Source organism: Taudactylus pleione, unplaced genomic scaffold (genome assembly GCF_031769625.1).
Source record: "Taudactylus pleione unplaced genomic scaffold, aTauple2 ptg000015l, whole genome shotgun sequence".
Taxonomy (NCBI): Eukaryota; Metazoa; Chordata; class Amphibia; order Anura; family Myobatrachidae; genus Taudactylus; species Taudactylus pleione.
This window is the reverse complement of record NW_028284417.1, coordinates 26,209,002-26,226,913: the sequence shown is the minus strand read 5'-3', so window position 1 is coordinate 26,226,913 and position 17,912 is coordinate 26,209,002. Positions and strand designations below refer to the sequence as shown.

General features: G+C 40.8%; 1 protein-coding gene across 3 annotated transcripts in view; it reads left to right on the top strand.

The window, feature by feature from the left end:
- BACH2 (BACH transcriptional regulator 2) overlaps positions 1-17,912 on the top strand; it is a 344,951-nt gene that overhangs the window by 139,357 nt on the left and 187,682 nt on the right. For 2 of the 3 annotated variants that reach the window (XM_088470806.1, XM_088470814.1), the window contains one exon: positions 6,838-6,997. In XM_088470806.1, coding sequence (XP_088326932.1) covers positions 6,965-6,997 — 33 coding nt within the window. In that variant the 5' untranslated portion in view covers positions 6,838-6,964. Of the gene's footprint in view, positions 1-6,837; positions 6,998-13,451; positions 13,501-17,912 lie in introns of all 3 variants that reach the window. The other variant, XM_088470825.1, reaches the window with a different exon arrangement.

The window sequence follows — 17,912 nt, the reverse complement described above, 5'->3', positions numbered from 1 at the left end:
CACAAAATCCTGGATTTACCCATCTGACACTCCTGCAGCTATCTCCTTTGGGGGCCTGACATTCTTTCACACTCCCTGGCCTGGAGGTTGCCACGGTGTTGGTGTTGGGGTACGTCTATCGTCTGGTCACTCCCACCAACTCTTACCTTCTAAACACTCGGTTTCATTCTTTACATTGAATGTTCATGATATTTGCCTCTTCCAAGTTCTTCAAGTAGCTGCCTATTCTAGCCCCCCTGGCCTTAGCTCAAAATTCCTTGATAACTTTGTTTCCTGGCTTCTAATCTTCAAATGGGCTCTCAAGAACCCTTTCTTCCTCAAAGCTTTTCAGCGCTCATCCTAACCCACTACACTCCATGTTCCTTCCTCACAATCCAGCCCATCTGTGTCACCCGTTTGTCTGCCCCGCCCCTTTTAGAATGTAAGCTCTCACGAGCAGGGCCCTCTTCCCTCACGTGCTTCTCCTTCCCTTACTTATACTGTACTTTAATTTACAACAGCACCTAACACTTGGTTGCTGACACCATGCTGCTTATTTAAGTGTTATGCAGCAATGTTTATAAGTCATGTATTTGTCCTGCATTGTTTGTACTGGTAATAACTGTTTTTCTTGTCTGCTTATTTGTTTATGTACTTTGTAAGGCGCTGCAGAACCCTTGTGGCACCATATAAATAAAGGATAATAGTAATGCCCAAATTGTCTCTGTCCCACTAAAATCTGGGCTTTTGTGAGGTATGTACTATTTAATTGGATACATTTTTTCAAGTGCTTTGGTTTTCAATATAAAATATGAATATGGATCTTTTATTTCAGTGTCTTTTTAACATAACTGCTACTATGATTGAATTATTTTATACTGTGCATTTGTGGAATATCTGAGCCTGACCCTGGGACGCTGATATTTATCACCAGATAACTTGTCCCAGTGTCTCTCAATCCTTGCTTTTCTGCTCTTATATTTTTCTGTGTTTTAGAATTCTGAGTTATTTAAAAATGTAGTAGTAGTTTTCATATTTAGGAGCCTATTTAATATTTCTTAGGTTTTTTTCCCCCTAGTAGTAAGCAATTAATTTTGCATTGTTTGGCTCCAGTTTATCTGAGCTATATTTACAATGCTTTGCTTCCTGGGATAGCCATTCCAAAATGAGGCTGCCCCAACGAAGCACATTCCCATTGAAAAGTATTTTAGCGACTAGATGCATCTACCAGTGAGATCCAAAGATCCCATAAGCTACAATGGCTAACGTCATCTAAAGATTGTGTGTGCTAATTGGACAAAGCTGCTGGAGCTTGATGTATTGGGCTAGACCAGGGATGGGGAACCTCAGGCCCGGGGGCCGTATAAGGCCCCCTGAATCATTTGGTCTGGCCCTCTGAGCTTTTTTCTGCCAGCCTCATCTGGCTAGCAGGGTGCCTAGAATGGCACTGTGCAGCCAGAATCTATGCAGCAGTGCTGCCTGGAGCATCCTTAGGACGCTTCAGACGGTTACACCGCTGCCCTTACAGCTCCCCAGAGCATCCTCAGGATGTTCCGGGCATTGCTGTAATCACCGGCGTTTGTGACCTCGCCCCTGCGTGACGTCACTCGGAGGGGGCGTGACCTGCACTGGCCCCGCAAATGTTCTATATATCAAAATGGCACGCAGCAGAAAAAAGGTTCCCCACCCCTGGGCTATACCATAGTTCCCAATGAACAAAATGAAAATTCTAAATCAATATAAGACTGTGTTTCTAAATAGTGCGCTCCTTATTGAGCTGCCAATGGGTTCCTATTGGTGCAGTAGTGTTCACCTTACACTCCCAAGACAATTCACAAACAAAATAATATCACCAATTGGATCCTGCAGTGCTGAACTAATTTCACAAGGACCCTTGTCTGGATGTTACCCTTGTACCTGAGAGCTGAGAGGCTCGATACATCCCACTCACACTCCGGGTTATGTTGCTGCATAGTGCTCCTTCTGGCCAGCTGCTGCAATGGAAGGAAAACTCTAAGATATAAACTGGATGGAAGAAAGGGTGGAGCAGTAAAGGAGAAACAAACATCGGTGGAATGAGATAATTATCCGCTCCTATATGTGTCTTAGGCCCTGATTCAGAGCCGGATGCAAGTCACTGCTCGTTCGCTCCGAGCGATGTTTGCCCAACTGCGCATGCGTACGGATCGTTATACGCATGCGCGAACAACTCAGTGCGGCCGAAATTCATGTGCTCGCAAAATAGCGAATGCCTGATAATTTGAGTGACAGAAAGAGGCGTATGTGGGTGGTAACAGGGGAAGGTGCTTGAAAACGGGGAGTGGAGATCCGATCGCAGGCGTGCTTAAAGGTCAAAACGGGCGTTTTATGGGTGTGCATATTTAAAACAGCAGCGTCATTGACCACGTCACTGGGTTATTTTAGAGCCAGAACTGCTCGCAAAATTGTGGTAGCAAACACCAGCCCCAAGAATAGCGAGCAGTTCATACCCTGGTCGATGTACTCGATTAATCTAATAAATAGCGGACATGACGTAGGATGCGAGCGGCCAGGGGGCGTATTTTTTCAAAAAACGAACGCAAGTTTTGTTCGCTCGTTCAGACATAGAGGAGTGAACAGACCGCAAACAGCGAACGGTTCATTTGAATAGCCACCCCTTGTTTTAGAACGAGTCCACATTTAGATTCTTAATTTGTGAAGCTTGGGCCATGTTGTAAAAAAGAACAATAAGGCCTTGTGAAATTAGTTCAGCACCGCAGGATCCAATTGGTGATATTATAAAATTGGAAAATGAAGATTCTGCTTTTACCTAAGTCAGGAGATGGCTCTGATAACTCATTGCTCTCAGGCTGTATTGAATAGACTAGTAACTTTAATTATGCAGGAACTGCCATTTCCACATTTTTAAGGGGGACGTTAGATTAATAGATCTTAAGTAATTGTTTAATGTATATAACTTTATTATTTAAATAATCCCATTGAACCCTATATTCTGTTTATAGGTCCACATGTTAAGTATAGAACTTTCTCTGATCGATCTGTTGTAATTCCATTTCAGTTTGTTTACTGAGTTCCATGCTGTGCTTATAATCAGTACTCTAAATAATATATCCATAATAAATGATTAGGTGGAAAGAACAAATTAACGTATATAGTGTTTATTCCTCACTTTCCATAGGCTTCAAAAGAACACTGATTATGTTCCATGACAGTTTAATTACCAATACATCTGTTTATCTCCAAATGAGTGACACTTGTATGACCAACTATTTTTACTTTGTGTTGGCCATCCGTTATATTGTGACTTTAACTTCTTTCTGTAGAACAAGCCATAGTAGGACTTTGGTGTCTACAGCGCACTATGCTATATTAGGCATTGCTTGTACACACATGCCTTCTGTACAAACGCTACCTCTCATGTTGCTGAAGTGTCTCAGGAATTGACTAAACCACATACATGACTTGTATTTCTCGTCAGCATGAAACCAATTGCAAGCATGCTTAAAGTGTTGTCTTCTGTAAATATTCTCTATCTTTTCAATGTATTGGTTCCAAAAAAAAATGGAGACTATTAAATCACTGTCACTTTACTTATCATACTCGTGTAGAATTTTCTTGCATAATACTTAGTAGAAACAAACATATTTTTGGATATTATCCAATGCATTAATCTACTACTTTTTTTTCTTTTTATGCTGATGTCTAAAGCACAATGTAATAATCCTATGAACTACCACAAACACTTCTCACTATTGGACCCTAGAGTTTAACATTACCTAGTCAACTTAAAAAAAAAAAAATAGCATGATTTTATTTTGGCTTCTTGTAAAGTGAAATACTAGATATGCTCCTTCAGTCATGCTGATGGTAACCAAAACCAGAGGCCTATGATATTTATTTACGGATTCCTTAAATAAATTTGATCAGAGAGCGTTTAAAGATTTGAAAGCAGACCACAATTTCTCCATGTATGGTTACCATACAGTATGTTGAAAGACTCATACCAGCCAAGTCATGTTAGTAGAAGGACAAAGATTTACAGGAGCATTCCACTGATACCTCTCTATTGGATTTATTTTCTTGGGGTTCTGTAAAGATTACTACGTCAACATTTTTGTTTTCCTTTTTCTAATAGAGTTTATTTCCCCACCTTACTAACGATAATGATTGTCGAATGCTAGTGATTATATAGCCTCTGTGGGTTTGTGTTGCATACCCCACCCATGATCTACAGAAAATCCCCTTGTATGCATAACTCCCCATGTTGCTTATGCTTGGCTACAAACTAAGAGCATTGTAGGTTAACACATAAAGATTCCCCCGCCCTTGGCAACTTACATTCCATAATAAAAACACTTTTTGCTTTCTGTTGCTGCATGAATGAATTTTGAAACACAATAGTTTTAGCCACCGTGGTTAAATAAAGTGATAAATAAAGGAAGTAAGATAAATGGAAATAATTATATATAAATTAACGTTCAAAATAGATAAATGTAAATTATCTTGAGTTTCCAAAAGGGAAGTTAATATGATTAAGTAGTCTATACAATCATGAAACACAAGCTCCTTACAGTGTTACCAAATGACTCATTTTACTTAGCACCAACGCACCTGTGAATTTCACTGTTTACAACAAATTATACCCATACAGTAGTGGTGAATAAACCATGGTATCAAAAATAATTGACACATTGAGTAGCATTTATAAAACCTTCATGTGCAGAGCCTGCTAAAAGACAAAATAGATACTTTGATAGTGTAACATTTGTCTAAACAAACTTTCGCCCATTGGCAAATGTTTATGCTAGCAGTGTGCCCTCATGATAAGACTGCATGGGGCTCTAGGTAAGATAATAGTTTGGGCACTCTACTCCAATTGTTGAGAAAACCCACATTAAAACCGGGTTAGAGCAATCCTAACTTGCCTAATTGATAATTCAGGTCTGGATCTGGGCCTTATTGAGCAAACCCCATCACACAGAGCCACATTCTGCATGCTTTGCCAGCTCCGTTGCTCAGCCTTCACCGCTAGCCACAATGCTTGGAGAGCAGTGCTAGATTGCACAGACCTCTTTGCCAGCCACATAGCTCTAACATTATTATAAGTCACATTATTTAGAGAGCAGAATTTGCTAGATTGCCAGCCACGTTTCCCAAACTCCATTTCTGATAACCATCAAACTATGTTTAGCCTTATTGCACAGACCCTTTTGTAAAAAGAAAAAAGTGTAGAAACCAAAACGTAAATATGTTTGCTGCATAGGTCCTGCCTCCCTGCTTATTGTTACCACCATCTGCTGCCTGGAGCAGACAACAAATCTTGCTCTAGAAAAGTGGTTCAAATTGGTTTCCACTATTTCTTATGTACAGTTCTGTTTGGTTGGAAGCTCCTACCAGTCAGATTTGGGAAATACTTTACAACAGTTATTTTTTTTTTTCTCTATTAGATAAGGAACCAGTACTCAGGCAGACTAATGGCAGGTACCAAGCTTGCTAAAGGTCCTGTGGCCATATAAATGTCTTGCGGCTCTATAAAGTTGCTAGCTGGTAAGGAGACAGTGCAGGAACTAAGCGGACACAGTTTCACACAGTTATTTATTGGGTCTGTCAGACTGACAGACACAGAATGGAGAGCCTCCAGGCTGCCAGGAGAGATAGGTACTGACAGTCACTAGTCCTGGAGCTGGCCAGTAAGGTGATCCCTCATTGCAGGTTCTTAAAATCCCCTTGTAGACTGGCCTACTATTTAAAATTTGAGTAAATGCCGTTCCTCAATTATTTCTTACTGTACACATACACTTGAGCTGTCTATTTTTCACTTTATTTTGGCATTATCGTTTATAGACCTTCCTAAGCAGGGCCATATGCAGTATTTCTTATTTGTAGAATATACATACACATGGATCCAATATGCATATTTTGGTTATATGCACCTCCTAATAGGAAGTTTGTAGACCTGGCTCATTAATGCCTGGCAGCAGATCGTGATATGTAATCATGAAATCAATCATAGTTATCGTTTGCCTGTATGTGTACATAGTTTTGCCATTTGCCCAATCATCATTTGAGTCCATGCTTTTGGCAAATTTAGATATTCTGTTTATGGAAGTACAGAAAATATTTGTTTAGGGGATTGCTTACCATCGTATTATGTACACAATTCTTTGGCAATATTTCATACTTTCTATAAATGTATAAATCTACCAATCGGCCATTAGCTCATACTTGCCTACTTTTTGAAAAAGCGTTTCAGGGAGATTGTGGAAGCAGCAGTAAAGTGGACATGTAGTACTCCGCCTAAGGGACGCGTAGAAAAATTTACTTGCATGCAAATGAGTCCCAAAGCAGTATATATGTGCAGTTGTTGCTCAGTAAGATCTACTCGCTGATGACAATACACTGGTACTTTTCAGGGCTAGTTCATATATTGTGTTTTACTCACAAGGGGTTCCATGTAAGTGGCCGAGAGATGCGTTATTTGAAAATGCATGTAGCATTAGCGATGATTGTGCCTTATAGCCAATGCAGGAAAATGGCATTGATTATCCTATTTGAATGTATATTTTTCAGATTTTTTTTTTCTTCAAAGTATAAGACAGCTACATAATAGGAGTAAGGTACAATCAGGGAGAGTGCTAGACTTTTCAGGGAGTCAGGGAGATTTCTACTATTTCAGGGAGTCTCCCTGACAATCAGGTTGGGTTGGCAAGTACTGTATGCACTAGCTTTTATTGGCTAAAGAAGTGAGCCAGTGGTTGCACATATGTTAGCAAAGTGAAATGTTAAGGAGTTGTTATTTACAACAAAGAAGAAAAACAAATTACCTTTTATTAAAATGTCACTTTTCATTTATTTTAGACGCTGTGAGAGAGTCAGATCTGGACATCCAAACCAAGTCTTCCATGTGCCCACAATGACCTTTCGAAGTATGAATAAGCATGAAGACAGAGTGTCACAGGAATAACTGCTCAGCGATTTCTGGAAAATGTATATTAATAGAGAGAGACATCATTTAAAGGTATTGTTGTGATTGGCTTTAAACATGTACTTAATTCCTGTTGTTAAAAATACTGTCATTATTTCTAACTCACTTTCATGTTTTCATTAGTATGTTCTACTGAGACTTTGATCTAAAATAACATATACTGTAAGTAAAGCTAAACCTGCGATTCAACAAATACATAATCTTTTTACAATCACCACAATACCATTAAAAATAATTAAAAGATGTTTAGGTTTCATTCAAAATCGCTTTATATTCAAGCTGGAATTCACTATTATAGTGCTCAGTGTATCACAGTAGTATCCCAGAATGTCTAGGAGATCTCCTGGCGGAGTAGACAACCTTCCTGGATCCCGTTCACTCTCTTCTTAAGTGGTTGGGGCCTTGATGACGCAGTTTGATGTGAATTACATAATCGCGGCTTTGCCTGCTGCTGTGCGGTGATGCAAATAGCATCTTATGCAGTGGTGGTGGGTGGGACTGTGATGATATACATAGTAGTCAAACATCAGAATCGGGTAACCTTTAGTTAGCCACACGGCAGAGAACTTTTTTTTATTTCAAACTACATATTGTGTTCACCAAATTGCATAGGTAGAGAGAGTTAGCTGAATCGCCTAGTGCAGTCTGTAGATGGACCTACACACATGTAGGGGCAAAAAATTCTCAGAAAGGACCCGATGCTGGAGGGGGAGGAGTTTTAATGTAAAGAAGTTATGTACACCACCTGTGGAAAGCATGGGACCCCATCTCTGGTGATTTTTCATTGCAATGTAGGAAGTCTGGCTTATGTTACCATAAAGTAAACTACTTCTCATTTCATACATTGTAGTATAATTTCACATGGATAGATTCAGAGCCAAAGCTTTCTATGGCTGTGCAGAAAGTATACTGGCACTCCCTATTTGGATAAAATCAATTATCTAAACAGCAAACCAAAATGCAGTAGAAACCAGAGAGAGACAGGAATTTAATAAATGATGAGGTTTTTTTTTTAAGCAAGAATAAATCCAACCAAAAATAAGTTTTGCTTTTGGGTGAGATTAAGTACCATTTGTAATGATTTGCCTGGTTCTCCATGCATGTAGCGGTCCCCAGCAGATTTCTGCTCAGACGATCTTTGTTTAGAGTTGCTATCTACACTGTGAGCTTGTCATTCACATTAATGGGGATCTCACATGGGAGGTGCTTTGTCAACCCTTGTGTTACTTGAACAAAGCCCATCTGAGCAGGAGAGAAAATCTGTGGTGGGAGGACATAGTGAATTGCTGACTCAATAGAGTGCAGGTAAGTAGCATTTCATACTTTATTCTGTCTTGTCGAACTAATTTGTTTTTCTTTCGCTAGAAATCAGCCTTTACGTTCAATATTTATTAGACTCTGCAAATTATCATGAGTCAAGTACAGACGAGCACTACAATAGCGGTGTGCTGAATTTCGGTTTCGTTATTTCAGGAATAGCATTTTTTTTCTTTTTCTTTTTTTATTTTCTTGAAAGAACATCCGATTTTATACAAAAGCTGGTTTCTCTATGACACAAGTGGTTGAACGGATTTGGTTCGGTACGGTAAAGTAAGAGCACTGTTTTGTTTTCTTGGGCTCTATCTTTGAGACCATTAAAAACCGCAAACTGTCCGTCTACATCTGTGCACAAGTATTGCACGATGGCATCATCTGTGCATGTAAGCCACCTTTCATCACAAGCAAGTGTATTCTGACTCATTAAAAGCTTGATATTTCAATCATTAGGGCTCATATTAGTCATTCTTGGCTTTGTAAATTACCCTCTGACTCAGAAGGAGAAATGTAAATTAGATTTGTGACTACTGTCAGGAAGTGAGAGTTTTGAAACCAACATAAAGGCAGACCACAGATTTCCATTGTTACCCTTTGCAGACTTTCAGTTGTAAACTTTAATACAATGTTTATTTTCACCATATATAAAATTCATTAACAGCGGACCTAGGTTTTCACCCCATCTAAAGTTTCACTAACCTCTCTCTAACTCATAATCTAGTAAAGCACAATTTTTTCCTGGTTTGGTTATTATCTAGTACAGGTTGAGTTTCCCATACCAGTGGTATTTTGGATATCTGATTTTTCCGTATTTTGAAATATTTGCATACCATAATGAGATATTTTGGGAATGGCACTCAAATCTGAACACAGAAAGCATTTATGTGTCATATCCGGGATCGGTATAAAATACCGGCGGTTGTTTAGCCACCGGTTCAAATCCCGAGAGGAGAAGCCCGACAGGACAAAATCCCACCAGCTGGTAAGTAACCCTAGCCCTCCTCTCTCTCCTCCTATCCATAGCCTTCCCTTAGGGGTGCCTAAACCTAATGTCCCCTTCCCACCCCCTAAACTTAATCCTCCCTGTGGGGTGCCTAGCCCTAACCCTTCCCCTTAGGGGTATCTAACCCTAATCTCCTCCCAAAAAAACGTAACCCTAAACCTAACCCCCCTTACCTCATTCGAGCTGGCGTCCTTCAGTGTTGGGATTAAGATAGGCGCCTATCTTAAGTCCCCCGTCAGGCTTCTCCTGTCGGGCTATAGACCGGCGTCATTTAGTCCACCTGTCTATAAACTGCATCCCTCATATACACCTTATACACACAGCCTGCAGGCAATTTTATACAATATTTTTAATAATTTTGTGCATCAAACAAAGTTTGTGTACATACATGAAATGTATTTGTTTTCATATACACCTGAGGGTAATTTTATTCAATAGTTTTAATAATTGTGCACCTATAACACAGTTAATGTACATCGAACCATCAGAAAGCAAAAGTGTCACCATCTCAGTCATGCTAAAAAAAAAAAAATCCGTATTTCGGAATATTCTGTATTTCTGAATTTTTGGATATGGTAGACTCAATGTATTTACAAAGCATAACTTTATTCTGTTATGTTTTGCTCCTAAGAGCTTGCAAACTAAATAAAAGGGAAGACATAAGGTTCCTGATTCTGAGTCACACTCATTGTTTATGGTAGTTTAGCAATGCTTTGGTACTGTGCGTGTGCAAAAATCCCTAAAAAATTGTCCGGAGCATGCATTACACAGAGTGTATCCACAAAGGTGCTGCAATTGAGATGCACAGTATAAGTGATGTCATCCACAGTATAAGAAGAGTATCAATGATGTGACTGACTGATGGTGGTGATGCCCCACACGGTATTACAGCATCTACAGATGCTCAAAGTGGGCGTCTCAGTTCTTGCACAGATGTAGACCATGGAAGGGATTACCTAGAGGCTGCAGTGGCGTCCGATCATAAGTTCTTCCTGCTAATCTCACGCAGGGCTGCCAGTCTCAGAGGGAGGAAACTCCTTCCCCTTAGTACTGCCAGACCAGAATGTGATTAGCAGTAAGAACTTCCAGTCACCGGTGGTCCCTGCAGCATGTGTACAGGTGGTTGGCTGACCGCCTGTGTACACAGCAAGATGCGCCGATATATATCTGCATATATAACAGCCATCTGTACTACTGCAGAGCAGATGTGATATGTCTGTGAACAACGTCGTTCACAGACATATGGGGGGTACACACCCGCCAACGCGCTCGTGATATATCGGCCATTCAATTGAACGGCCGATATTGCCCAGTGTGTACCAAGTTTTAGAACCTGTTTTTGTACAGCTGCGCATGCGCGAAAACTGATTTACAGGAACATGCTGGCGTCAGTATCGGTTGATTTTATGTTGATCTAGTCACTGGCAATCAGTGATAATTAACAAAGTAAGACTCAAAAAACAATTGTATTGTTATTATAATTATAGATTTTTTTTAGTGCAGTGGTTTAGTGTTCTAAAATAATTTTCCTTAATGTATAGGCTTAATTAAGCTTTTTATAGAGTTTGAAATATAAAGCTTGGTCTTCGATGCTGACAGGTGGAAAATTAATCCTATAGCTTTAGTAAGGAAGGTGCACGCAGGGCAATGTCGCATGCAAACAGCCGATGTTTTCAGTCTACGCATGCATCCGAGTTGCACTCCATTCCGATGGTTACCGCACAGCGACGCAGGGAGTGTGGATTTTAGCGGCGTTCCTGGAAGTTAATGGGGGTGGTTAGACAGATGTGGACACGTCGCGGGCGTGTTGCTGACAACAGTTGTATCTTAAGATGCAGATCCGCTCACTCAGGGCGCCATGTGTTCCCCCTAACCAGCTGTTAAATCACAAGGAGACCCAGCTGGTTAAGGGGAATTTCTTTTCAGAGCAGTAGCAGAGAAAATTGCACAGAAAAGGTTCTTTAAATTACAGGGATAGAGGTAAAATACAAGAATTTACCATGGTTTTACCATATTCTTACACTGAAACTGCCAGGCCAAAACATGAACAGGAAGACATTCAAACGAAAAATGGTTCATGATGATCAAGGAAGGCTAGTTACTTATTGTTAACTTGTTCTAAACTGGAATCTTGACTCCTCTGTAGGAAAAATGTATTATGAGCTGACTACCACTAAGTTTATAATTTAAATAAATGCAGTTTGTATGTTATAGTAATCTGGAATGGACTCTATATAAGGCAGAGAACAATGTTTAAACATTACATTTCTAATACCTTTTAAAAAGTCTCCAGCAGCCCTGTTACATTGCCCTAAATTATCAAAGGTGCATATTGTATTCTGGCTTGTAGCACGTTGGTAAAGAAGTAGCAGCACTAGTAGAATAATGCTATAAAAGTCAGTTTGGAATGCAATTGACTTCTGTATGCAATTTGACTACTAATGTGTAAGGTCACATTACACTCTGTATTGGGGTAAGGGAGTGTAGAGCCTTTGTTAAACCTGGTGTTTGAATTTAGAGTCAGTGTCTCGGATACTGTAGTTAGCTAATTTAGGGGCCTATTTATCAATGAGTTTTATCATATGCAACGAGTGATAAAACTTGCTGCGTATGATAAATGGTGCTCAAGCCAATCAGCTCCCTACTGCCATTCTTCAAACATATGACAGTTATGAGCTGATTGGCTGGAGCACCATTATCATACGCAACAAGTTTTATCACTCGTTGTATATGATAAAAATTGTTGATAAATAGGCCCTTTTAGTAATTACTAAACTAATACCAAACTGTGTGGCAAAATCTGTGTTTTTGTGCAAAGCAGAGTTTTCTCTTGGTCGCAGGTTTTACAAGATATATAAAATTAGGAATTAATATAGCCCATTTCAGAACCAAATAGTTGATTAAGTTCTTTTTAACAATCCATTCAGGGTAGTGATCTTATTGTATAATTGTATGACCTGTTTCGTGGGACATCTGCCAACTTCCTCAGACTGTATAATGCTGTGGTAGCGAGAAAAATGTCCGTGCAGTTTAAAAAGTTTGTATGCTATTCCATAGAGTAGTCTCATATGCATAGGTCCTGATCGGCAACTGTAGACTTCGATTGGATGGTTTCTGTATTGGACCAAATTTCCCATGATTCTCTGTTTTCAAACTGTCCTACCTGGCCAGGGGTACTTTTTACTCCTCATTGGGTAAAAAGTTGTCTGTTTTGGCCATAAAATTGTTTCATATTTTAGTCTTTTAATGTCTATGTAATATGTATCTGAATTTCACAAAAAATGTCTTGCGTGTATAAAAGACAAACAAACAAAAAAAACATGTTTTTTTTTGGAGGACAATGAACAGAATTTTGCTACTCCCATCTGTCAAACACTGATTGTTCCAGCCCCAGTTCTGAGTGCTAAAGGGGCAACTTGACATACTTTTCCCCTATGTTTCCCATCATTTCTGCTGTACAAATGCTACATGTAGTGTACTAGTGTTAGGGGTTTTTTTTCTTTTACACCTGGAAAACGGCATTTATCCTTTAAAGTAATGTACATAGGCTTTCAATGATGCCTTATTTTTGGCTATTGTAAGTAGTTAACTGACTCCACAAAAGCATCAAAAAATCTACACATACCAATGGGTGCAAGGCATTATTTTGGAGGTGTTTATGATGTAGAGCTGTTCAGGCAGGGGCGGACTGGAAAAAAATTTGTGAGTGGCCTCATTCAAATTTAAACTGTAGGCATCCGAACACAAACATGGTGCTAGCAAACAGGCAACTTGTCAGCCATATAATACAGAGAGCATCTATTTGCCCGCCATACAACATCCCATTCAAGGGCATAGCTATAGTAATTGCGGAGAATGTGACTGCTCTGGGGCCCGACCCTCTCCCTGCACATCTCCTGAGTCACGGCTTTTCTATTCTCACCAGAGTGCTGTTGCAGGGCATCTGGGCCCAGAGCTGATCCAAGCTATAGCCATCTCTAGCTGTTGCCTGTATACATTGTGATGTCACAATGCAGGTCACAGCCCTATATAAAGGGTGCCCAGCTACTGGCAGCCATTTTGTGGTGACCTTTTGTCCTACATTGATATTGTCTGAGTAGTTCTTGCTTTATTTAGGGGACTCTGGATAACTACTACTGATATGAACTTTGGATTATATCTTCCAATAAGGTCCTGAACAGCAACATCTTCAGAAAAAGAATCTGAATAACATTTTCAGGTAAGGACTTTATAACAAATTTTGACCTGTCACCCTTGCACCCCTCAGACAACTCCCTCGAATGTCCCGGGATTTCAGTGGGTGGGACTACGTTCCAGGGTTGAAGCTATGCTTTCTGTTACCCAGAGCAAAAACTCAGCTATATTGTTGCCAATGGCATGGCAAATCACGCCACGCATAGCGCGAGATGTGCGTATGCGAGCGGATACGCATACTGTTTGAGACTGCGCCTCCATAGGTGGTAGATGCAGTCGTGGGCTATCGTTTGTGGCGTGATCAGCCACAATGTAACACGGCGTATCTGTATAATATAGAGAGCGTATGACAGTGACTGTTATAATACAGAGAGCATTGCAGTGACTGCCTTATAATACAGAGAACATCACAGTGACCACTATATAATATAGAGCATCGCAGTGACTTCCATGTAATGCAATACAACGACCGCTATATAATATAGAGAGAATAGTGACCACCATATAAGAGAGCATTGCAGTGACTGCTTTATAATACAGAGAGCATCGCAGTGACCACCATACAATACAGAAAGAATACAGTGCCTTATAATACAGAGAGCATCGCAGTAACTGCCTTATAATACAGAGAGCATCGCAGTGACTGCCTTATAATACAGAGCATCGCAGTGATTGCCTTATAATAGAGACAATCACAGTGACCGCCTTCTAATAGACAATTGCAGTAACCGCCATATACCAAGAGCATTGCAGTGATCTCGCCATATAATGCAAAGATACAATGACCTCCATATAATACAGAGAGAGTCCATGACCGCCATATAATACTTAGACCATCAGATAACGTAAAATACAGTGCAAACCAAACAAGATTTTCTCCAATAAATTGTCCAGATGCAGATTCAACACCCAGTATATGCCTACACACCTGTACAATTTTGCAGCAGATCTCAGACAGTAGGTGCAGAGAAAGGGACTTTTATGAGGCCCAGGCCGCCCCTGAGTGTTGCTGCAGGGCATCTGCTGTCACTGGCCCAGCCGTCTCTGCATCCTGTCCTCACTAGCTGATTTATTAGTGAATCATAGCCTTCTTGTATACCATGTTATATCATAAACATTTAGGATTAGGTAGACTATATAATATTTTTAAGAATATATTTTTGCATTTACAATGCTTACTATATGCTAATCACCCTTCGTTTGATCCTGCATGTCGGCTAAGTAGGCAGATCGTGCAAATAAGTCTACATCAGTATTTTACTTAATTGTTTCCTATAGCTTAGTAACAGTAGCCAGTATTTTGGTTTAAGTTATTGCATAGAGTTATGTTTTCTTATAACATGCCACTAGTTAAAGTTACTATTCTGCAGTCTAGAGTACGAGAATGCCAAATTAAATATCCGTGAGTTTGTTTAATGTATTTCGATTGCTGGCAATCTATATAGTGTGTGTTTCTGTTAGTTTGGTAAAGAGATCTTCATATGTGCACTGTATGTTTAGATGATTATGTAATATTTCCCTCACCCCATTTATGAGAGAGGAGTCAATTCAATGTTGAGGAGCAGGGCTGGCTCTAGGGATGTTCGGCCAGTGCTGTCGCACAGGGGCGCCACCCATAGAGGCCGCACCCCTCCCCAACATCCCGATTTCAGCGGGACAGTACTGTCCCACTGTTCCACCCGTGGGCCGGAGCGGCCCACGGGTGGTAAAATCGGGAAGTTGGGGACCCCCACCGATGCGGCGGTGCCGGACCCCCGGAGTGTGAATGGCGTGCGGCATCCATTTACTGACGGGAGAGGGCTGGGGTAAGCCCAGCCAGTGACGGGGCTTTACCCCCAGCCTGACATTATTTGGCTCAAAATAACGTCACCTAGGGGGCGTGGCATACGGTAATGAGGCCACGCCCCATATTTCAAAGTCATGCGCGATTACAGGGCGCATAGTAACGGGCCGGCACAGGGTGCTCAGACCCCTGGAGCCAGCCCTGTTCAGGAGTAGAGGTCTGGTTGGCTGGTACCCGCTCTGTTAATCCCCAGAGGTGAATCCTTTAGCTGGTTTGTAACCGAGTAGACAGGACTTTCCTCTCTGTGAGGGAGTTTCCTAGCTGCTGGACTTGGGGCAGTTGTTCTCCTCCTGTCAGCAGGGCCAGATTAACAATGGTGTGGTTGGAGCTACAGCTCCAGGCCTTCACATAATAATAGACCCATCAGCATGGTGATGACCAGCTGCATCAAATAGTCGGCCATAAATCTCAACTATTAAAATGCTGTTTTATTTTATTTTTTTTACAAAATTTAGCAATTTTTCTATCTGGCCTTAGTGTAGGTATCCCCTTTAGCAGTGAGTGCCCAGGGGGCTGAATGCAGTGTAGGTACCCCATCAGCAGTGAGTGCCCATGGGGATGACCCCAGGATAGGTACCCCCTCAGCACTGAGTGCCCATGGGGCTACCCCCAGATGCACTAACAAGAGCCGCAACTTGTGCGCGCGTATTTGTAGACACTACAGGAGTTGGATTACCAGGAGTAGAGGGCATCCAGCTCCAGAGGTGCCTCAAAGTATGACCAAGTCCTGTAAGGGCATAGGAGGAACACATACACTGCCCGCCTATACCCTACCATAATTCCCGTCTACCTGCCTATATACCCTGGCATACTTCCGGGGACCTGTATTGTACTGCTGTGAAAGATGCTGCAGCCCCCACAGACAACCAGGTGGGTAAACACCCCATGGCACCCCAGACAGCAGCTCCCCAGGTGCATGCACACCTCCACAGAGGCACTCGCCCAGTGGCAGGATATGCTTGGTGTCCACTGCTGGCTAACTCATGTCCGGTGATGAATGTGAAGTTGGTCTCTGGGGGTTTGCAGGCGGGGGAGGGGGAGCAACAGTTGACCTCTGTCGAAGCGACCGGGAGGAGCAGCAGCCGCTAATTCCAGTATCCACAGAATAGATTCACAGGCAGTCAGTGTGTGTGACCCCAGCTTTGAGACGCTGCCTGTGCTGCTCACCTCACATCCCTACTTTCCAGCACCTGATACCACCAGCGGGGAGCCAAGGGAGATTGAGTAGGGGATCGGGAAGAGGTGAGTCGATATGTGAAGGGGAGGGGTCAACCACAATGAACAAATAATTAATATGCCAAGGCTGACTCCCATTGGGTGGGTCATGTCACATATTTAATAAAACAAAACAGAGTCTGGCCCAGTGAGGTCTATGGCCAATTCCCCCCCCCCCCCTCCGTGTTCAGGTTATGGTAAGTGTCATACAAATAAACAACATGAAAGTAAAGTTCTAAATTGTAACTTCAGTTAAAAGATTACAGCATAAGCCTTTGGTATTACATTTACTACGGCTCAGACAATAAAAGTTACCAATGATTCTTGGGGTGTCAGACAAAGACTATGTACATGGCTTGTTGATACCTGTCTCTCCTCCACTATAATGTTTGTCAGAGAAAATACAGATGCTCATACTATGATCATTGATTTCTATCAAGAGACACCGGTGCCATGAATTACCAACACATATAACATAGCTGTCAGGGGGAGCATAGAACACTCTGTTTTCCACGGCCTCTGTTCCGTGTTGTGGTAAAAGACTCGTATGCATTCACCCATGTTTCCTCATAAAGATCAGTAAACTATGTGAGTGTGTGTGTCTCCTCCATTCACCTACCATAAAATAACATGTTTGTGTACACAGGCCGTGAAAAAGTTGATACACGGGAGCCTCATAATGCTCATCAGTAATTATAACACCGTAAGTAAAATCCCTTTTTATACAAATTAATATTTGACTGTTTGCTTTATTTTAGTGAATTATTTTATAGATCTAAAAACTAGTTGACACATCCAATTGTATATCAGTTTAGTGTTTATAACTGCTCTATAAAATAATAAAATCATGAAAACCTTTAATTGGTAGTTGGTGAAATATCCTTCTACAATATTTGCGGCGTACAGTACACACACTGGAAACTCATAACTTTAGTCTTCACTGGTTAAGAGATCTCTTTATGTAGCTATGAGATAAACTCTGACATGAATCAGAGAGATCAGCAGTGAACTTTAATAGCATCTTTAGAGATAACATTGGTGGATACTTAGCTAAATCATTATTTTTTGTAACTGAACTTTTATTTATGATCATTTGGAACATGTTGTGGTATTATCATACAAATCTTATTTTACCCTCTAAATGCCATGTAACATCTAACCTTACTTACAAGACCGAATGAGTCACAGCAAATTAACAGTTATACTTTATGGAGAATATTAATGCTATTTTTTTCCAGAGACTCATCAAATGGCATAAAACTATGTTTCCATCTTATTCTTTTATTCCATATTATTCTTTCTGCATTCATGGCTAAATTGTATCATTTTAAATACCAGTTTTGGAAAATTATAGCTACCATTATTCACTTAGCAGTTCA